At 55.0% G+C, this 15,734-nt stretch overlaps 1 protein-coding gene across 2 annotated transcripts in view; it reads right to left on the reverse strand.

The window, feature by feature from the left end:
- Nucleotides 1–14,226, reverse strand: part of NXN (nucleoredoxin) — a 56,858-nt gene extending 42,632 nt beyond the window's left edge. The window contains exon 1 of one of the 2 annotated variants that reach the window (XM_083806374.1): nucleotides 13,810–14,226. In XM_083806374.1, coding sequence (XP_083662500.1) covers nucleotides 13,810–14,127 — 318 coding nt within the window. In that variant the 5' untranslated portion in view covers nucleotides 14,128–14,226. Of the gene's footprint in view, nucleotides 1–13,322; nucleotides 13,548–13,809 lie in introns of those variants that run through there. The other variant, XM_083806375.1, reaches the window with a different exon arrangement.
- Nucleotides 14,227–15,734: the final 1,508 nt, after the last annotated feature.

Below are 15,734 nucleotides of genomic sequence, written 5' to 3' on the forward strand. Positions count from 1 at the left end.
CACACGGAGCAGCAAAGGCAAGGCACAATCTGTAACCGCGCTAATTGCTGGAATAATTACAAAGTGAAAGAGCAGGCTAAATACCAGAGGGCTGAGCATCAGCACAGAACCGCCTTCCTTCTCGGGAGCTGCCTCACACGCACGACCTTCCTCACCACGAGCTGTACCTGCTAAGCCATTTCCCCGGTTCTGAGCAGATGACAAAATAAATAAATAAATAAATAAATAAAACGGTAATTCTTCTTTTCAATAGATTTGACCTCAGTTTCTCCTTAGTGCGGCAGGATGAAAAGCCATTCCTGTGGAGCAATTGAGTTTTTTCCTGCAACAGACATGAGCGGGCATGTTCTGAGCATTTAGGATTTCAAACCCAATTAAGTAAAATAACAAATGCTGCACCTAAGGGTTTCCCAGCCCCCAGGAGGAAACGCTTTATACATACCCAGATTTTTCCTAACTTCACCGCTGCATACCTGAGACGCGGACTGAGGGATGAACCACGTTTTCAGATTCTTCACTACAAAGCTCAAAGAAACCCTGAACGTCCTAACCTCCACCTGTGCCACCCAGCAGCAGTTCGACTGCGTCGCGCTGGGCTCTCCTGCCTTGCTCCGTGTCACTTGGCATCCGTCTGTCCTGGAGGCGTGCGGCCGGGGGAAGGATTGGCTCTGGATAATCCACGATGGCCATCAGGAGTTGCTTCGTTTGCTGTGTCACTTCCCAACAGCAGTAAAGGGGAAGGATGTTGTGCCATATGTTGCAGGGGGTCCCACGGAGCCCCAGCTGGGCTGCTCCCCGCCTGCACAGCACCGACGCCCCCAAAAATAGGCAGCTTTACCCCAAGGACGGCCTCTCCTTGTGTGTTTGTGCATACATGGCCCAGCACAACAGCCCTCGAGCCCCAGGTGGGCCCGCAAGCTGCGCCCGGGGGTGTTAATTCAGTAATTAGAGGGATGGCCACAGACAGAGGTGGCATTCGGTGGCCTCTCATCCTATCAGGTTTTATCCCAGCAAGGCTTTCACGCCAGCCGCGCCGCTTTTTCAGCTGTGAAGGCTGCAGTAAATCCTCGCAGAGACCAACATCAAAAAGAGGACGCTGGACGGGGCCCAGAGCAGGGCGGCCGGTCAGGCAGCCCGAGCCAAAAGGCACGGCTCACGGGGCATTTTATTCTTCAGCAGACTAAAATCTGGATAATTCCTGCAATTCAAAGTCAAGCTGCCTGGAGCACGGCGCCTTCCCAGCCAAGGCAGCGCTGCTGCCGGTCCTGTCCTGTCCCCGTCCCTCTGCTCACCTTGCCCCTGGGGACGAGGCTCCTCCTGTCACCACGCTTCCACCCCGAGAGAGACACCGGCAGGGATTTGTCCGCAGGGAAAGGCAGGGACACCCACGTCCCCTTCTGTTTTACAACCTGGCAATTAACCGGCTCGGAAACTGCCTCTCTAGGCATAAAACCCGTCCTGGGAGCGACTGGGGCAGCAGACGCTGCTGCGCGCACAGCTCGAGCCATAAACACCTCGTGCCAAACGGGGCCCTGGGTGCTCCCGTCACACAAAATCACTGAACTTACGGCCAGGAGGCGTGAGAGCGACTGTCCAGAAAGCACTGCAACGGAGGTGGCCCACAAGGCTCTAAGGACAAGTGTGTCACGAGGGGAGGAAGAACTGCTCATCAGCAGCCCTTAGCTTTTTCCATTCCTTTAAAAAAAATAAAAAGGAATCAAAGCTACGCCACACGTTAGCACTTAAATAGTCCCTGCCCTCAATTTCCAGCTACCTGCACCACTCTCTGGAACCCCCTACTCATTAAATGTATTTCCGTGCAGCTCCACCAAAACCAGAGACCCAGATGTCAGTAACCTCGGTGGCAGGCACCCAGCAGCTCTGCCCCATCGCAGGAATAAAACCCATTTGTGCACACTCGCACCGTGAAAGCCAGGCAGCAAATCTTCCTATGAAAAACTTCCCATGCGTTCAGATTAGCAGATCAAGCTCAAGGCATTAAGACCTTTCCCGTTACGTGTCTGTGAAATCCAGCTCTGAGGACACAAAACCGGGTCTTTTCTAACCCTGGAACGAAGCGATTTTGGGAGCGTGCAGCGCAGCGGTGGGGGGGCCAGGCTGGGCTCACGGCGCGCGGGGCTGGGAAGTCACGGCGGGGCTGGAAAAGCCGCCGGCACCCGGCAGGGGCGAGGAGGCTGCTGCTCTGCTTCCCTTCCCCTCCAGACGACAGGCAGGGCAGCTTAATTTGAGCTCCGAATAAAAGCATTGAAAACAAACTCTCAGGATGGAGCTCTGGCCATACCTGTCAGACGAGCGGCGTCGCATTTGTTTAAGACGGGGCTTTTCCCTCGTGCACAGCGGAGGCACGACGCCACTCCACACCAGCAATCGCCCGTGCTGGTGGCAGCCTGCACCCGGAGCAGGCGCTGCAGGCTCCCCGGGCAGCCCCCCCAGCACCAAGCCCCTCTCCTTCCTACCTGCCAGGCCAGGACAACGCCATCAGCGCTTCCCCAGCACGATTTGCAAAGCTCCCCGAGCACGGAGGTGACGGGGAAGACGTGGTTATGAGCAGCTGGTAATGGAGCAGCGACGCTGTCTCTGTGCTACTGCCGCGAAGCAGAATTAGAGAGGGAGCAGCCTGCAAAATGAACGTGGGGAGTCATCAGCTTAGGACACGATCAGCGTGACTCCTCGCCCTGTTAAACAGTAGCTATCAGTCGATAAAGCAGCGCATTCCTGGACGCTGAGCGCCCAGGCGGTACTCGTACGGCAGGATTTGTAACCTGGTGCCCTCCAACCTGCCCTAAAAGCACCAGGGCGGCATCCAGAAAAACCTGAAGAAAAAAAATTCCAGCATCAAGAAGACTCCTAAAGCCCCGGGGATCTGCCATCTCACCTGATCACCGGAGCCGTCCAGCTGCTGGAGGCTGAAATAAGGGCTGCGGGAAAGCCACACGCAAACCACCACGTCATTCAGTGCTCAGGCAGGGCACGAGAGCACGGGGGCCAGCAGGATCGCCCGGCGCCCACATCCCCTCGACGAGAGGCCACGAGCGGATGCCTAGCTCCAAATAAAACAGCACAGCCCACACACAAAATGCCCCGTGCACATCTCCAGCCTAGCAGGCCGTCTTAACTAGCAAGGGGCAGGAGGGGATGGAACTGAAATCACTGGCAGCCCTACTAAAATCACTCTTCCCCTCTTTTTTTGGGAAGGGTCAGACTAGTCCTTCTGAACCATCACGGAGGGTGGGGGAGAGCCAACGTCAGTTCAGACTCAACCGTTTGGATCTTGCCGTTTCAGCTCCCCATCCTTCCCCACGGGCGCGAAAGGTCTCCAGCTTTTCTTCGGAGACTTCGCCCTTACGCGGGGCCTTTCAGCGGAGGATCTCGGAGCACCTTACGACCATTTAATTAAAGCTTAGGGCCCGGCCCTGCCAGGGAGGCACGGGAACAGCCTCCGGCTCGCACAGCAGCACAAGCAGCTCTTTCTTCTGCGCCGCTGTGACACCCAGCTCAACCGGGAGTGGGACTCCGCAGAGCTGGTGAACACAGCCCGAGCAGCACGCAGCCTTCGGCAGGACGGAGCGGGGGTCTCCGGGGGCAGGAGGGGAGACGGGGACTGGAGGGGGACAGCACCCAGACCCAGGAAGGGCACAGAAAAGCGACCGAAGTGCAGGGAGAGGAAGGCAGAGCTGCAGCAGCGAGATGGGGGCTTGTGCTGGAGCGAAGGCTGGTCCGGTTAAACTCGTGCCCCTTTGTCATTTAAACACCAGACGTTTCCCCAGCACAGCATCACCAGGGACCTGTCCAGCCACCTAGCAGCCCTGGAAGGTGGGTAAAATGGAAAACCACGCTTTTTTTTCCCCCTGCTTACCTATGGGGTGAGACTTTTGCTGGTTGATGTAAATCCGTTTAAACAAAAGTAGAACCTACTATATTTTTTTTTCTAGTAGAACCTAGACATCTGCCTGCGTACAGTGTCAGCTGCAAGAACTGAGCTAACATCCAGATGCAGTGGCATGTCAGGATTAGCCCGGGCTGGGGCACCAATGCTTCCATGTATGGAAAAATATTGGAGCACTGAAACCATAAGCTCGGAGCAGAGCAAAGTGAGAGGCCCTGTCAATGAAGCTGTGGGCTCAGGTTTAGAGGATTTAGCAGCTCAGATCTGCCACGAGATCCTCAGCACGTATTACCGTAAATTTCACACTTGTTCCAAAAGGGACTCCCCTAGCAGCGCTGCGAGGGGGAGATCCAAAACCCGTTTGTTTGCTCTGGAAGTGGGGCTCACACCGCCGGGTGCAATTACCGCTCCCCGCGCAGGGCACGGGCGGTGATGGAGCAGCTCTGGCAGCTCGCGCTCAGGCGCCTGCGAGGCGGCTGCTCGTACCTGCCTGCCCACCTGTCTCTGCAAGGGGGTAACGTCCTCTTCAGCTGGTCCGGCACGAATCGAGAGGGCTCATCTGTCTGCACGCTGCGTTCCTGCTCGTGAAGTAACGGCTATGACTTCATCTCGCCAGCGGAAGTCTCTCGGGAACGACGGAGAAGTAGGATTTCTCCCTCCGGCTCGCTCGCACAGTCGCGATTAGTTTCGGTTGTGTCCTACTCTCTCCCGCAAACATTACCTAATTCTCACCCAGATTCCTAAATCCTTGCACTGAAACGTAAAACAAGGCTCCTTTCTCAGCTCCCTCCTGGGGCTGCTGCTGGATCCCGCTGTCACCGCAGCGTCACCCCGAGCCATCCCAGGACCCAGGCACCCCAGGTTGCCACCAGCTTATTTTTTTTTTCCCCTTCAACGCCTTGGGCACAAACTAGGAATCTGGTAACTCTCGGCAAATTAATTTTAACTAGGGACCTTTGCACTGTTTCTCCATTACCGTATTTGAAAGCCAGGTTTGATTTAGCCGCAGTCATATAGCCGGGCAAAACGTTCCCAGAGGACTCCGGAGCCTCTCCCCCCGGCCGGGCGGGTCTGCTCACCCTCCTGCTCTGCTCCCGACCCCCACGGGTGCAAAGCACACAGCGCGGCCTCACAAACCGCCCTGTCGCTACGCTGCTTTGCCTGGCCTGGGAAATCTGCCTCTGCTTTTGCCCCAGGCGGCACAGGAGGCCTCCCGGCGCCGGTCACCCCGCTGCATTCCTCATCCCAAGCACTCCGCCGGTTTTGAGCCAGCTCTGCGAGGTTTGCCGTGCCCCCGAGTTCGCTTTCCTGCGATTCCACCGAGCAGGCTCCTGTCCTCGCTCTCCTACGGGGCTGGCAGCGCAGCTCGTGGTCCCCACGGCTCCTTAGAGGCACACTTGGGGCTTCGCCCTGCGGACCAGCTTCTCCCCAACGCTGCCTCCACCGCTCGCCGTCCCGGCGCAGGCAGCAGGAGCATCCTGGGGGCTCTCCCATCTTTGTTTTGCGAGCGGAGGGGCTCGCTGTGCTCCGGGCAGGGGGCTGACCCCGCTGCAGCACGTCAGCCGATGCCCTGACGCAACGGCAGCAGTCAGTCAGTCAGTCACGCTAAATAAAGCCCGCAAATTCTTTGCATATTAATTGTCGGTTTCGATTGTTCACGGTGTTGAAAGACGGACGTGAGAATATGCAGAAAACATTCCTGCATCTGTTTAGTTCCACCCTTTCATTAATTCGGCGCGCTCTGAGCCCAATCAACGCGACACTGCGTTTTCTTTGGAAAACTCAGGACGATGATCTGATGAGCCATCGTACAGCGGGACGCACGCACAAGGCGCCCGTGTTGTAATCTGAAATACTCGCACAAATTCTCTAGTGGGAAAGAGAATTAACATATTTATGTCATTTTGCTTGCTCATCAACTCCTCGTTTCACTGCCAGCTTCTCCACCGGCCTTATCTTTACTTCGGGACCTTCGGATTTAACCCTCAGTTGTATTTTTTGGCTGTATAACTTTAGCGTTGGGACCCAGCACGAGAAGGAAGCCGCACCGAGCAGAGGAAGGGACGGCAGCGCCCCGAGCACAGCTCACCACAATGCCACCACGCGGGGAGCTCAGCCCCCCTGGAGCCAGGCTGCCCACGCACAGCCGGGGGGACAGAGCCCTCCTGCCCCTCTGAAAGGGGATCCCGGAAAGGGGACGATGCTGGGCTGCGGGCGCTAGTCTGGAATTTATCCGGATTTGGCACAGATTTCCTGCACGGCTTTTCCAGATTGTTAATCTCCCCGTGCCTTTTGTTCACGTCGCCTGTTCTAGTTACAGGCTCATCGAGGTAGAAGTCTAACACCTGCAGCAGCACAGGTTTGATTTTTGCAGCCTTGGACAGGTCCCTGAAGCGTCTGCGACTGTTCGCCTGTGAAATAAATGGCTGTAACGAAGCGCGTCCCAGAGCGGGGCTGCGCGACGTCGCCGGGATTCGAACCCATCAGCCATCCCCTGCTGAAAGTTCAAATAAAAGCCCAACACGGCGGCGTTAAGGCATAAAGACCAGAAGGGAGGGGAGGAAACGAGAGGAAATTACTGTACACAAAGCACAAGTCACACGGAATCCAAACACCCTCACGATGTCTGCGGCGCTCTTCCCTTCCCGACTGTCAGCGCACGGCGGTGGCACCATCGCAAAGCGACCTGCCTGGAGAACGCATCGAATACCTCGCGTGTTACACCACGGCGTGTTACGGAGCTGGCTTAAAGGATACGTACAGCGAGGAAGCCGCGATTATTCAGCATTCAAGCCAGCCTGAAAGCTCAGGAGTCAGCCTGTTATTTGCTGAAAGCAGGGGGCCTGAAATTATCCGTGAATAGTTCAAAGCCGCAGTTAATTCAACATCTCTCCTTTCAAAAGCACAAAAATCACAGATTCCTGGAGCGTGTAAGCTTCTTAAAAATGACAAACTACTAACTGTCAAATCAAAGCAGCAAGCAGAAATCCACATGGCTGATAAGACAAATAGTTGCATTTTAAAGAGTAATTAAATGTCACTTCGGAATATTTTGCTTGGAACTTGTTTCCCTGATAAAAAATGGGAGGGGAGGGAGAAAGAGGAGGAGGAGGAAGCAACCAAGGAGCTTTTTGCAAGGTAAATGCCCAGGCAAATGCTGCCGAGCCTCATTTCTTCAGCCCAGGGCAGCCCCTGGCACCCCTTGATGCTGCCTGGAGCCCTGCAGCCCAACTCCAACAGCTCGCCCTGCCCACCCTGCCCTGTCCCCGCGTGGGGCAGGGGCGAGCAGCAGCCCGGGCTGATCCCTCCCGAAGAGCAGTATCTTTTGACTTTGCCGAGATTAAAACCATAACCCTACTTGTATGCTGGGAACGTTGCTGAAAAAACAGGAATGCAAAACACAGAAGAAGTGAAACCTTATCCCAGGCAGCATTAGCTGACCTCGCCGCGCGCCGCTTTGAAACATTAAAAGTGCGTCCATGAGAAGGGATCAGAAACCTGCAGAAAATCCCTCGACCCTCTCAGAAACTGTAACATTTCACACAAACTGCCCCAGGACTAAGAAGCGCCTACAGACAGCTAGAGGTGATGGCACAGAAGGCTTGTTCCGAGTCCCGGAAAAGGAGACGGCTCCGTGCATTTCAAACCCCAGCGCTATCAAACTGCTCCAAAAATCCAGAGCGGGCTGAGTCACGACCCAAGGCCTAGGGCAGCTTTTTTGGGCAGGACCCGCAGAGGCCAGCTCCCGAGCCAGCTGCATGGCAGAGCAGCCAGAGCTCCTGCTGCTTCCCCCTGCCGTAAAGCTAGGAGGACGCGAACAAAGCACGGGCCTGATCCAGATACCCCCGAGGTCTACGGAAAGACGTCCAAGGGCTTTCAGAGCAGGGCCTCGAATAGCTGCAATTATCAGCCCAAGGACGCAATAAACAACCCGGCAGATGACACACCAGCGAGACACGCAGAACATTAATTTTCCCCCGGGGAAAGCGCTCAGGCGGGCGGCGTTTGGGATGTATGGGGAAATCCAGCCTCCGAGGATGTCAGCGAATTGCAGGACCTGGATTTTACACCCGGACTTGGGGGGTCTGCTGATCCTGGGATTCCAGTGCAAGACTGGGGGCTTTGCACAGGAGCCGGCTGTTAATTGCACGGAGGGTCACTGCAGAACCGCAAAGCTCTACGAAATATGCTCAGAAATGCTCTGAAAAAGCATCATCAAGACGGGTTAGAGAATGTTTTGGCTTTGGTGCTGTCCTCACAACGTGCAAATACTGCATAGCTATTCCTCGGCCATATTTAACGCTCTCTGCTGCACCTCTCCAGCATCGCCCTGTATTTTGCACCTTCTTTTGTGAAAGAGTCACACGTTCAGCTTGCGAAAGAATGCATTGCTGGGGAGGAACTGTGCTGATCGCTGTAAAGAAGAAAGTTGCCGTGCTTCGTTCTGCAACCTGAGAGTAACAAATGAAACGTCAGCCGGGCATTTTTCAAGGGACGTTTTCATTTCAACATCTGGATTAAGATGCCACAATGAAAAACAGCACACAGGCTCCCCTTCGCTGCCTTCAGAGATCTCCCATTCTTCTGTTTCAGAACCAGTGAGTTTCAAAGCAAACAAAGAACCAGTCGGTGCTGCTAATGCCTCGCTCCTTACTCAATAGCCTGATGTCATGAGAAGACCAGATTGTTCAAATCTGCATCTCCCCGAGCCAAAGATTTCACATACATTCCCACCCCGAAAACACCAAGTCAGGAATACAGCTGAAAGTGATTACCTCGATATTTTTATGTGATGAAACTCAAAAACCGCCTCGACTGCCTTACAAAATCCTCTGTCGGACAAATCCCCCATCTGTGCTGACCGCCTGCCTCCCAGGCCTCAGCAGACGGCGACTGCAAGAAGAAAACTTACGAGTCCCTGAAAGTCTGGGAGTAACCTCACCTGTAACCAAGGGTTCGAGTCCTCCTCCCCCCAGTATTTAATACCATCTAATTTAATGGTGTTTCCACCTCCTCCCCACTGTTTCTTGCACAGACCTGGCCCCCACCTGCTCACCCAGCAGAGCTGCAACGCCGGCATCCTGCTGCACACCTGCAGCACCTCACCCATCCGTCTGGGGTGTCCTATCAGCAAAGCTCCTACAGCTGATGATCTTTTTAAGCAGAGAGAAAAAGTCTTTTTCTTAGAAAGACAGGGGGCTGAAAACATAATTAAAAAAAAATATATATTTATTGTAGAAATCTTCACAAGAGGCCGGTCACATTTCACCACCCTAGGACCAACCTTTGAGCTGCAGCGATGAAGACAACGCGCCCCCCAACTCACAAGCAGTTCTTCTACCCATGCCCAGCTCAGATCACCCATCGCCTTTGTCAAGCAACTGAAACAACACCGCCAAAGCTAAGAACACGCTCCTCTCCCTCTCCGCAGGGTGCGACAGAGCAGCCGGTTTCCTCGCGCGCAGAGAAGGACCACGTGCCCCTCTGTCACTGAGCTCAGCAGGAGACACGTTTTGTATTAGTACGGGAGATGATACCCAGACCAGGATACGCAAATCCAGCTTTAGGATAAAGGAAAACCACTCTCTCCCAAGCAAAACATATTTACCAGCATGAGCAGAGAGAGATCTTGAAACTGTTTTCAGAGACTTCACTGAGTAATCACAGAAATGTACTAAACATGTCCTGCATTCGTTTAAAACCAGAAGAGAACTATTTCGGCTCCAGTGGAAACAGTTTGGCCTTCCCAGGAAGCATCTGGGCAGCGTTCAAGCAGATGCATAAATGCAGTGGAAAGAAAACAGACCGCGGGGCGAAGCACGGAGCGTACAGCGCTGCGCACGAGAGCGGCCGCACCAAGAAAGAGGAGTTAGGAAAACCGGGATTAAAAGGAACAAGGAAGGTGACTGAGCCATGTAACATGGAAGAAACAAAAGCAAGGGCAAATAAACAGCAGCAGAAGATAAACTGCTTCTCTCTCAATGCAGATCCTTTCCTCCTCCAGTGCAGGGACCCTTCCTGCACCCTTCTGTACACAAGGGTGCGTGACAGCACCTTCTCAACCCAGAAAGCGGCCGATTTCTTAGCAGAAAGCACCCGGACGGCACACAGCACCGCAGGCAGCAGGGACAGCACGCCCCTGCGCGAGGCTGCGTGCCGCCAACGCTCCAACAGCCCCCAAATGCCCCCCCCATGGGCTGAGCACCCAGGAGCTGGGGGATGCTGGTGCTGGCACTCCCATGGATGGAGCACACGGGGCACGTAGGCAGCCGGGGCTGTTGACATTGCCGAGCTCCTCGGTGCCTCGGGCAGCCGTCAGGAATTAATGCCGTCATTAAAGCGGCCCTCCAAAACTTGAGCAGCTGTTCGCGCAAGCGGCTAACGACAGGGTGATGTTAAACCAAAACCCCAACTAAAACAAAGGGACGCCTCGACATCTCTCTCTCTCGTGCTCCGCTCGGCAACTCCAGGCTCTATCAGGAGACGAATCAATTACCAGCAGCTGCGTATAGCTCCCCAAACCCCGGCCTGAACGCCTTAGTTGAGGGATGTGCACCAAAAGTCGAAGGCCTCCAATCTCATTTGGTAATGGTTTTGTTCTTGAAAAAAAAAAAAAAATAAAATAATAGGGCTGTCTGTGGCTCAGACAGAGGCACAGCGCCATCCTCCTCGTTAATCAAAGGCCTTCCCCGCGTCCAGATGTTTGCTGACTTCTCCGGCTCTTTTATTACTGGTTTGGAGACGGAAATCTCTGCTAACGTTACCCAAATTTAACCAGTTGCTGCAGGACGCACGGACCGCTGAGTCCTCGGTCCTGCAACCTGGCATTACTGAGCTCCCGAGGAATTCCATGAGAGCGGCTGCTTTCTTGGGCAGCCCACGCTACTTGCACCAATACCCACGGCAGCAAGAGGTTATTTTACTTTCAGGACTGTGGGAATTTTACTGCAAGCCCGGAAAGGAGGCTGCTTTTTCAAACCTAGCAACGTTCAGCGCCTGGGCTTTGGAAAAGGGAGAAAACTGAAAAAAAAATAATAACATAGAGTGCACCAGGGAAAGGTGATGGGTACACTGATAAATATTTCAGTAGTCTGACAAGCAGGAAACTGCAATAGCTGTATTATTCAGTAATTCCGGGCAACAAAACTGATGCTACAGCCAATACGGGACAGTAAGTCATCACCCCCCAAAGCTTTCACAACCTCAGACCAACTAACGAGCCCACAGCGGTCACTGCTGGCTGCAGGGACCTCGGGAGGTCTTCCAGCCGCAGTCACCAACACGCAACAGCCGCGGCTTCGCCCGGCCAAGCTCCAAGGATGAGAGCCCAGAGCCCATCCGGGCCGAGGCTGCAAGCCCAGCTCAGTTCCCTGCCTGATTTTCCCACGTCTCCCCCTCCCTTTTACCCCTCTGCTGTATCTACGCGATGCTTTTCTTCCAGTAAATCTGCGTAATTCTCTGGGGCTTGTCTCGCATCGGGTTTAAGAATAGCTTTTAGAGCTAAAGAGCCATAACTCAAAAGGACTGTCTACATTTTTCTAATGCTTTTGTTTTAAACAAATTAAGCCTGCAAGGTACCGAACATATGCTAGACATCCCCAGCTCTTGCTGGCACGTAGCTGAAAAATAGAAAGTTTGTGCTTTTCTGGAGAGTCAGGTCATTAGCCCGACTATTTAAAAACCAGCCTATTATACAAGGAAACTTCTATCTGCCTGAACTACAGATTATAAATCTCCTGTTTAGAAATCTGATATCCCGACATAATTGCCCTTATAACTTACAAATAGGTTCTCTGTTATCCATAGATTAAGCTTCCTCCAAAGCCACATCACATCTGCTTAGTTTTGAAAATATACAGCACAAGCTTCAATTACTTTACACTCTGCACAAAAATAATCCTGAATTCAACTCAGGGTTTCTTGGAATAAGAATTTAAGACCCTATAATCTTTTTATTTCATGTTTTCTCGCAATCTAATAGATGGAAGTATTGGCCAGAACGTAAAATTAATGCCACCTTCCACTCCAACTACTTCCCAACAATTTAATTATGTTATAGTGGAATTTTTAAAGCAAATACGGCAAAGCAAAAAGCCCCACCACCTAAATAATCTGAAATGTTCTGCAGGGAAATGGCCAGCTACTAATTGGAACCACAATCTTTTCATGCCCCTGTAGTAAGAGGTTTGGGTTTTAAAGGCACCGGCATTAAAAGCTAATTCCTCTGAGGGACAAAGCAACTCGCCTTGTTAAGCAAACTGACCACAGCCTGTGCTCACAGCTCCCACTGAGATGTGCCTTGGGTTCAAGGGGGGAAGCCGGGGGTCTTCAGCAGCAGCACCCGGGTGCGTCAAGCTGGACATGAGGAACCTGAGGCTTAGTGACAAGAATGACAGCAAACAAGCCAAAATCACACCACCTACACTTCTCAGAAGAGGGGACATCCAACAATGAGCCCAGATGCCAGAGAACGTTTCCAAAGATGACTCCAGTGCCTAACGCGCCGCGCCGATGCGGACAGCGGAGGGCTCGGGGTCCTGCTCAGGGAGGAGAAGCCTCGTCCACCCCAGCAGAGCCCACGTTTGAGAGGGTCGCCCCCCGGGCTCCCGAGGCGTGGGATTTAAGCCCAGCTCCAGGCGAAGGGCCGGGGGCGAGCCCACCTCCTCCAGGGCTGAGCAAGCGCCCGCTTGGCCGCCGCCAGCGGCTGACAAAGGGAGAGGACTTCGCTCGCCGCGCAGCCCAGCAGCACCCGCGGCTTTCAAACAGCCAGCTGCAATTACGCTCCAGAAAGATGTTTAGAAATGACACTGTGGGGCTCCATCTTTTTAATTATTGCTCAACAGCTTTCAGAGAAGATTACGTTTGTAAAGACTTTTTTTTTTTTCCCCTTAAACTACCAACACTGAGAACTCGCTGAATCTGAAAATCTGGTCTTTGCCCTTCCGTCCCTTGCAGCCTTGGATCTCAGGGTTTTACAGAGCTCTTTTTGTCTGGTATTTTTCAGTGTTTCAGACAAAACTCTTTAGATTAAGGACCGTAACATGTAGTACACCAAAAATATCAGCTGTTAAATAAATACGAAAAAAGAACAGCACCAATTCAGCCGGCTGCTTTGCCAGGAACTCCCAAACTGGCTCCAATCCTCTTTTCGATCACCAAATGTCCCCTTACAGCTGACGGAAACCACAGACCCCATCAATGCTGCCCCCAAATCCTTGCCAACGTCCCAAAGATCCCCTGGGGACGCTGCCTGGCGCTCCCAGCCCCGAGCTGCCCCGCGTCCCTCGGCCGGGCAGAGCCACCCGCCAGGTCCAGCCCGTAGCACAACGTTTACGTCTCGAGGAGCAAACTGCGTGGAAGCCAGACGGCTACGAGCACCACACGCTCACGTCGCTCACAAAAGACCCACTTTTACCTCAGAACTGGGTTCCACGCCCAGCAGACTCCCCGTTCTTCGAGGGGCCAGCCAAGGCCGGGGCACGGCCAACACCCGCCGGCCCCAGCCACGGCCTCGCGGTCCCGCCGCGGGCTGCCCTCGGCCCCGGGCTCGCTCCCCTTCCCTCACATCCGTGACTCGAGAAACCGTCCTCAGCAGCTCCCCTAAGTCCGATCTCAGCCTCGGCATCCCGCATGAGCGCGGCAAAACGACGAAGGGCACAACCCCAGCCACCCGCTCGTGCCCACCCTCCGCCCCCAGCCCGCTGCCCCGGCCGTGCCCAGGCCCCTGGGGGAGCACAGGAACTTTCTGGAAGGCTCCGAGCCCGCAGCCCCACCGCTCCCCGCTTTCATCCCCCCGGGACAAAGCCCGGCACGACCCACCCGGGGCCGCCCCCCCCCCCCCCGACCACCACCACCGCCGCCACCCCCGGAGCTCCCCGCTCGCAGCCCCGCTGCGGTCTCACCTTGCGGTGCTTGTCGGCGAAGGGCAGCGCCAGCCAGGGCATGGCCCGCACGGCCTCCTGCCACTGCTGCTGCTCCTGCTCCGCCGACACGAAGACGATCTCGAGGCGCTGAGCTCCGGCCGCCGCCGCCTCCCCCCTGAAGCGCCCGTAGAAGGCGGCCAGGCTGGCGCCGAGCTGCGCGCAGGGGCCGCTGAGGCTGCAGCCGAAGTAGAGCCCCACCAGCGAGACCCCGCGGGCCGCCAGCGCCGCCACCGCCACCTCCTCCCCGTCGGCGGCCACCAGCACCTCGCCCAGCACCTCCGACAGGGCGCCCGCCATCCCGCTCCGAGCCCTCCTTCTCCTTCTTCCCCCCCGCAGCCCAGCGCCGGCCGAGCCGAGCCCCGCTCTGCGCCTCGCCCGGCCCGCCCGGCCCGCCAGGGGGCGCTGCCGTGAGGCGCGGCCTCCGCCCGCCCCCGCCGCCTCCGCCGCCGCCGCTCCGGGGCCCGGCCCGGCCTCCCCGGGGCCCGTGAGGGGAAGCCTGAGGGGTGGGGGGGGGGGGGTTGAGGTGGACGGGCCCCGCCTCGCCTCACGGGGTGTGGACGGTCTCAAACAGTTCCCGTCACGGCCCCGCTGGCCTCTCGGCTGTCCCCTCGGGTCGCTGCCCGAGGGGGAAAGTGCTCTTTGTTCGCAAAATTGCGGGGCGAGGGCTTGTTTAGCCCGATGGACGGGCGGACCCCAAAGCCCGAAAGCGGATCCAGAGGTGTAAACACGAGGAAACGTGGCTGCGTTGAATCACGCCGCCTGGCTGGCTGCGGTACGGGGAGGAAATAAAGCGTAAACAGGGACATGCAAAGCAGGCTTGAAAACGTATCTCCTCTTCACACCCAGAGCCTGCAACCTGCGAGCACGCAGAATGCAGGGCAGCAAGGCCACCAGCAGCCCGACACCCATGTCGCTGCTCTGAGCCCGAGCCACACACACTTTCGAGCGGCCGCCCTGCGAGGCCACGGCCAGCACCGGCCTCCAGGGGCCTGAAGCCAAGACTTTGGCTTCAGAGCATCCACACACACACGTCTCCAAAGGCTCAGAGCTCCTCTGGTGCCGCCCAAGCACGCTTTGGTGAGGAAAAGTGTGCTTGTGCAGGTCAGCCCCCTGCTCCCGGACTGCTTTCCTAGGAGAGCCCCCAAACAGCAGCCCTACAGCTTGCTGGCTACTGTAAAAGACGCTTATCTTTACAACCCTTCCTTACTTGGCTTTTCACTTGGCTTCTTGTTATTGCTGCTTTCAATTGTATTTTAAATTGTTGTATAGCATCCAGAGCCATTAGGGGATGCTTTATAAATACAATTAATTATCATTATTATTATTACAGCATTACAATCTCTCTTTTCCTTTGCCAAGACCTGCTCCCTAGAGGTGGTTCAAAGCAAGAGGAGTTTTGTCTTGTTTTTATTTGTCCTGCCTTATCTGCTTTAATTAAGCGTTTGGGCTCATTAGGGCAAGGAATCTGTTTTTTAAGTCGGTGGCCCTGAGCTCAACAAACCTATGTGGCAATATAAATATTCTGCTGTAAAAATGATATTTATAGCTGCAGTCAACTAAAAATGACCTCTTTTTTAGTGAGCCAAGCAGAATTAAGATGCCCTGAAACACAGAACGAGAAAAAGTGAGGGAGCAGCTGGACCTGTCCAAGCAGCGTTCCCCAAGGCGAGGCTGCCCAAAATGGGGTGAACCCGTGCGAATTCTGGCAAGTCCGGCTGCAAGTGGCCATCAGCTCACGCGCAGACCCCGCAGCATCACCCCGAGGGGCCAGAAGTAAAGAGGCACAAAGACAGTGAGGGGCTTTCACCCAACAGTTTATTGTCTGCAAAGCGATACTGCCAATCTGCTTTTTTCTACTACTCATTTTTAGAGCTACCGCTTTTAAAACTTCACCGCCCGCGTAC

Source organism: Anser anser, assembly GCF_964211835.1.
Source record: "Anser anser genome assembly, chromosome: 20".
Lineage (NCBI taxonomy): Eukaryota > Metazoa > Chordata > Aves > Anseriformes > Anatidae > Anser > Anser anser.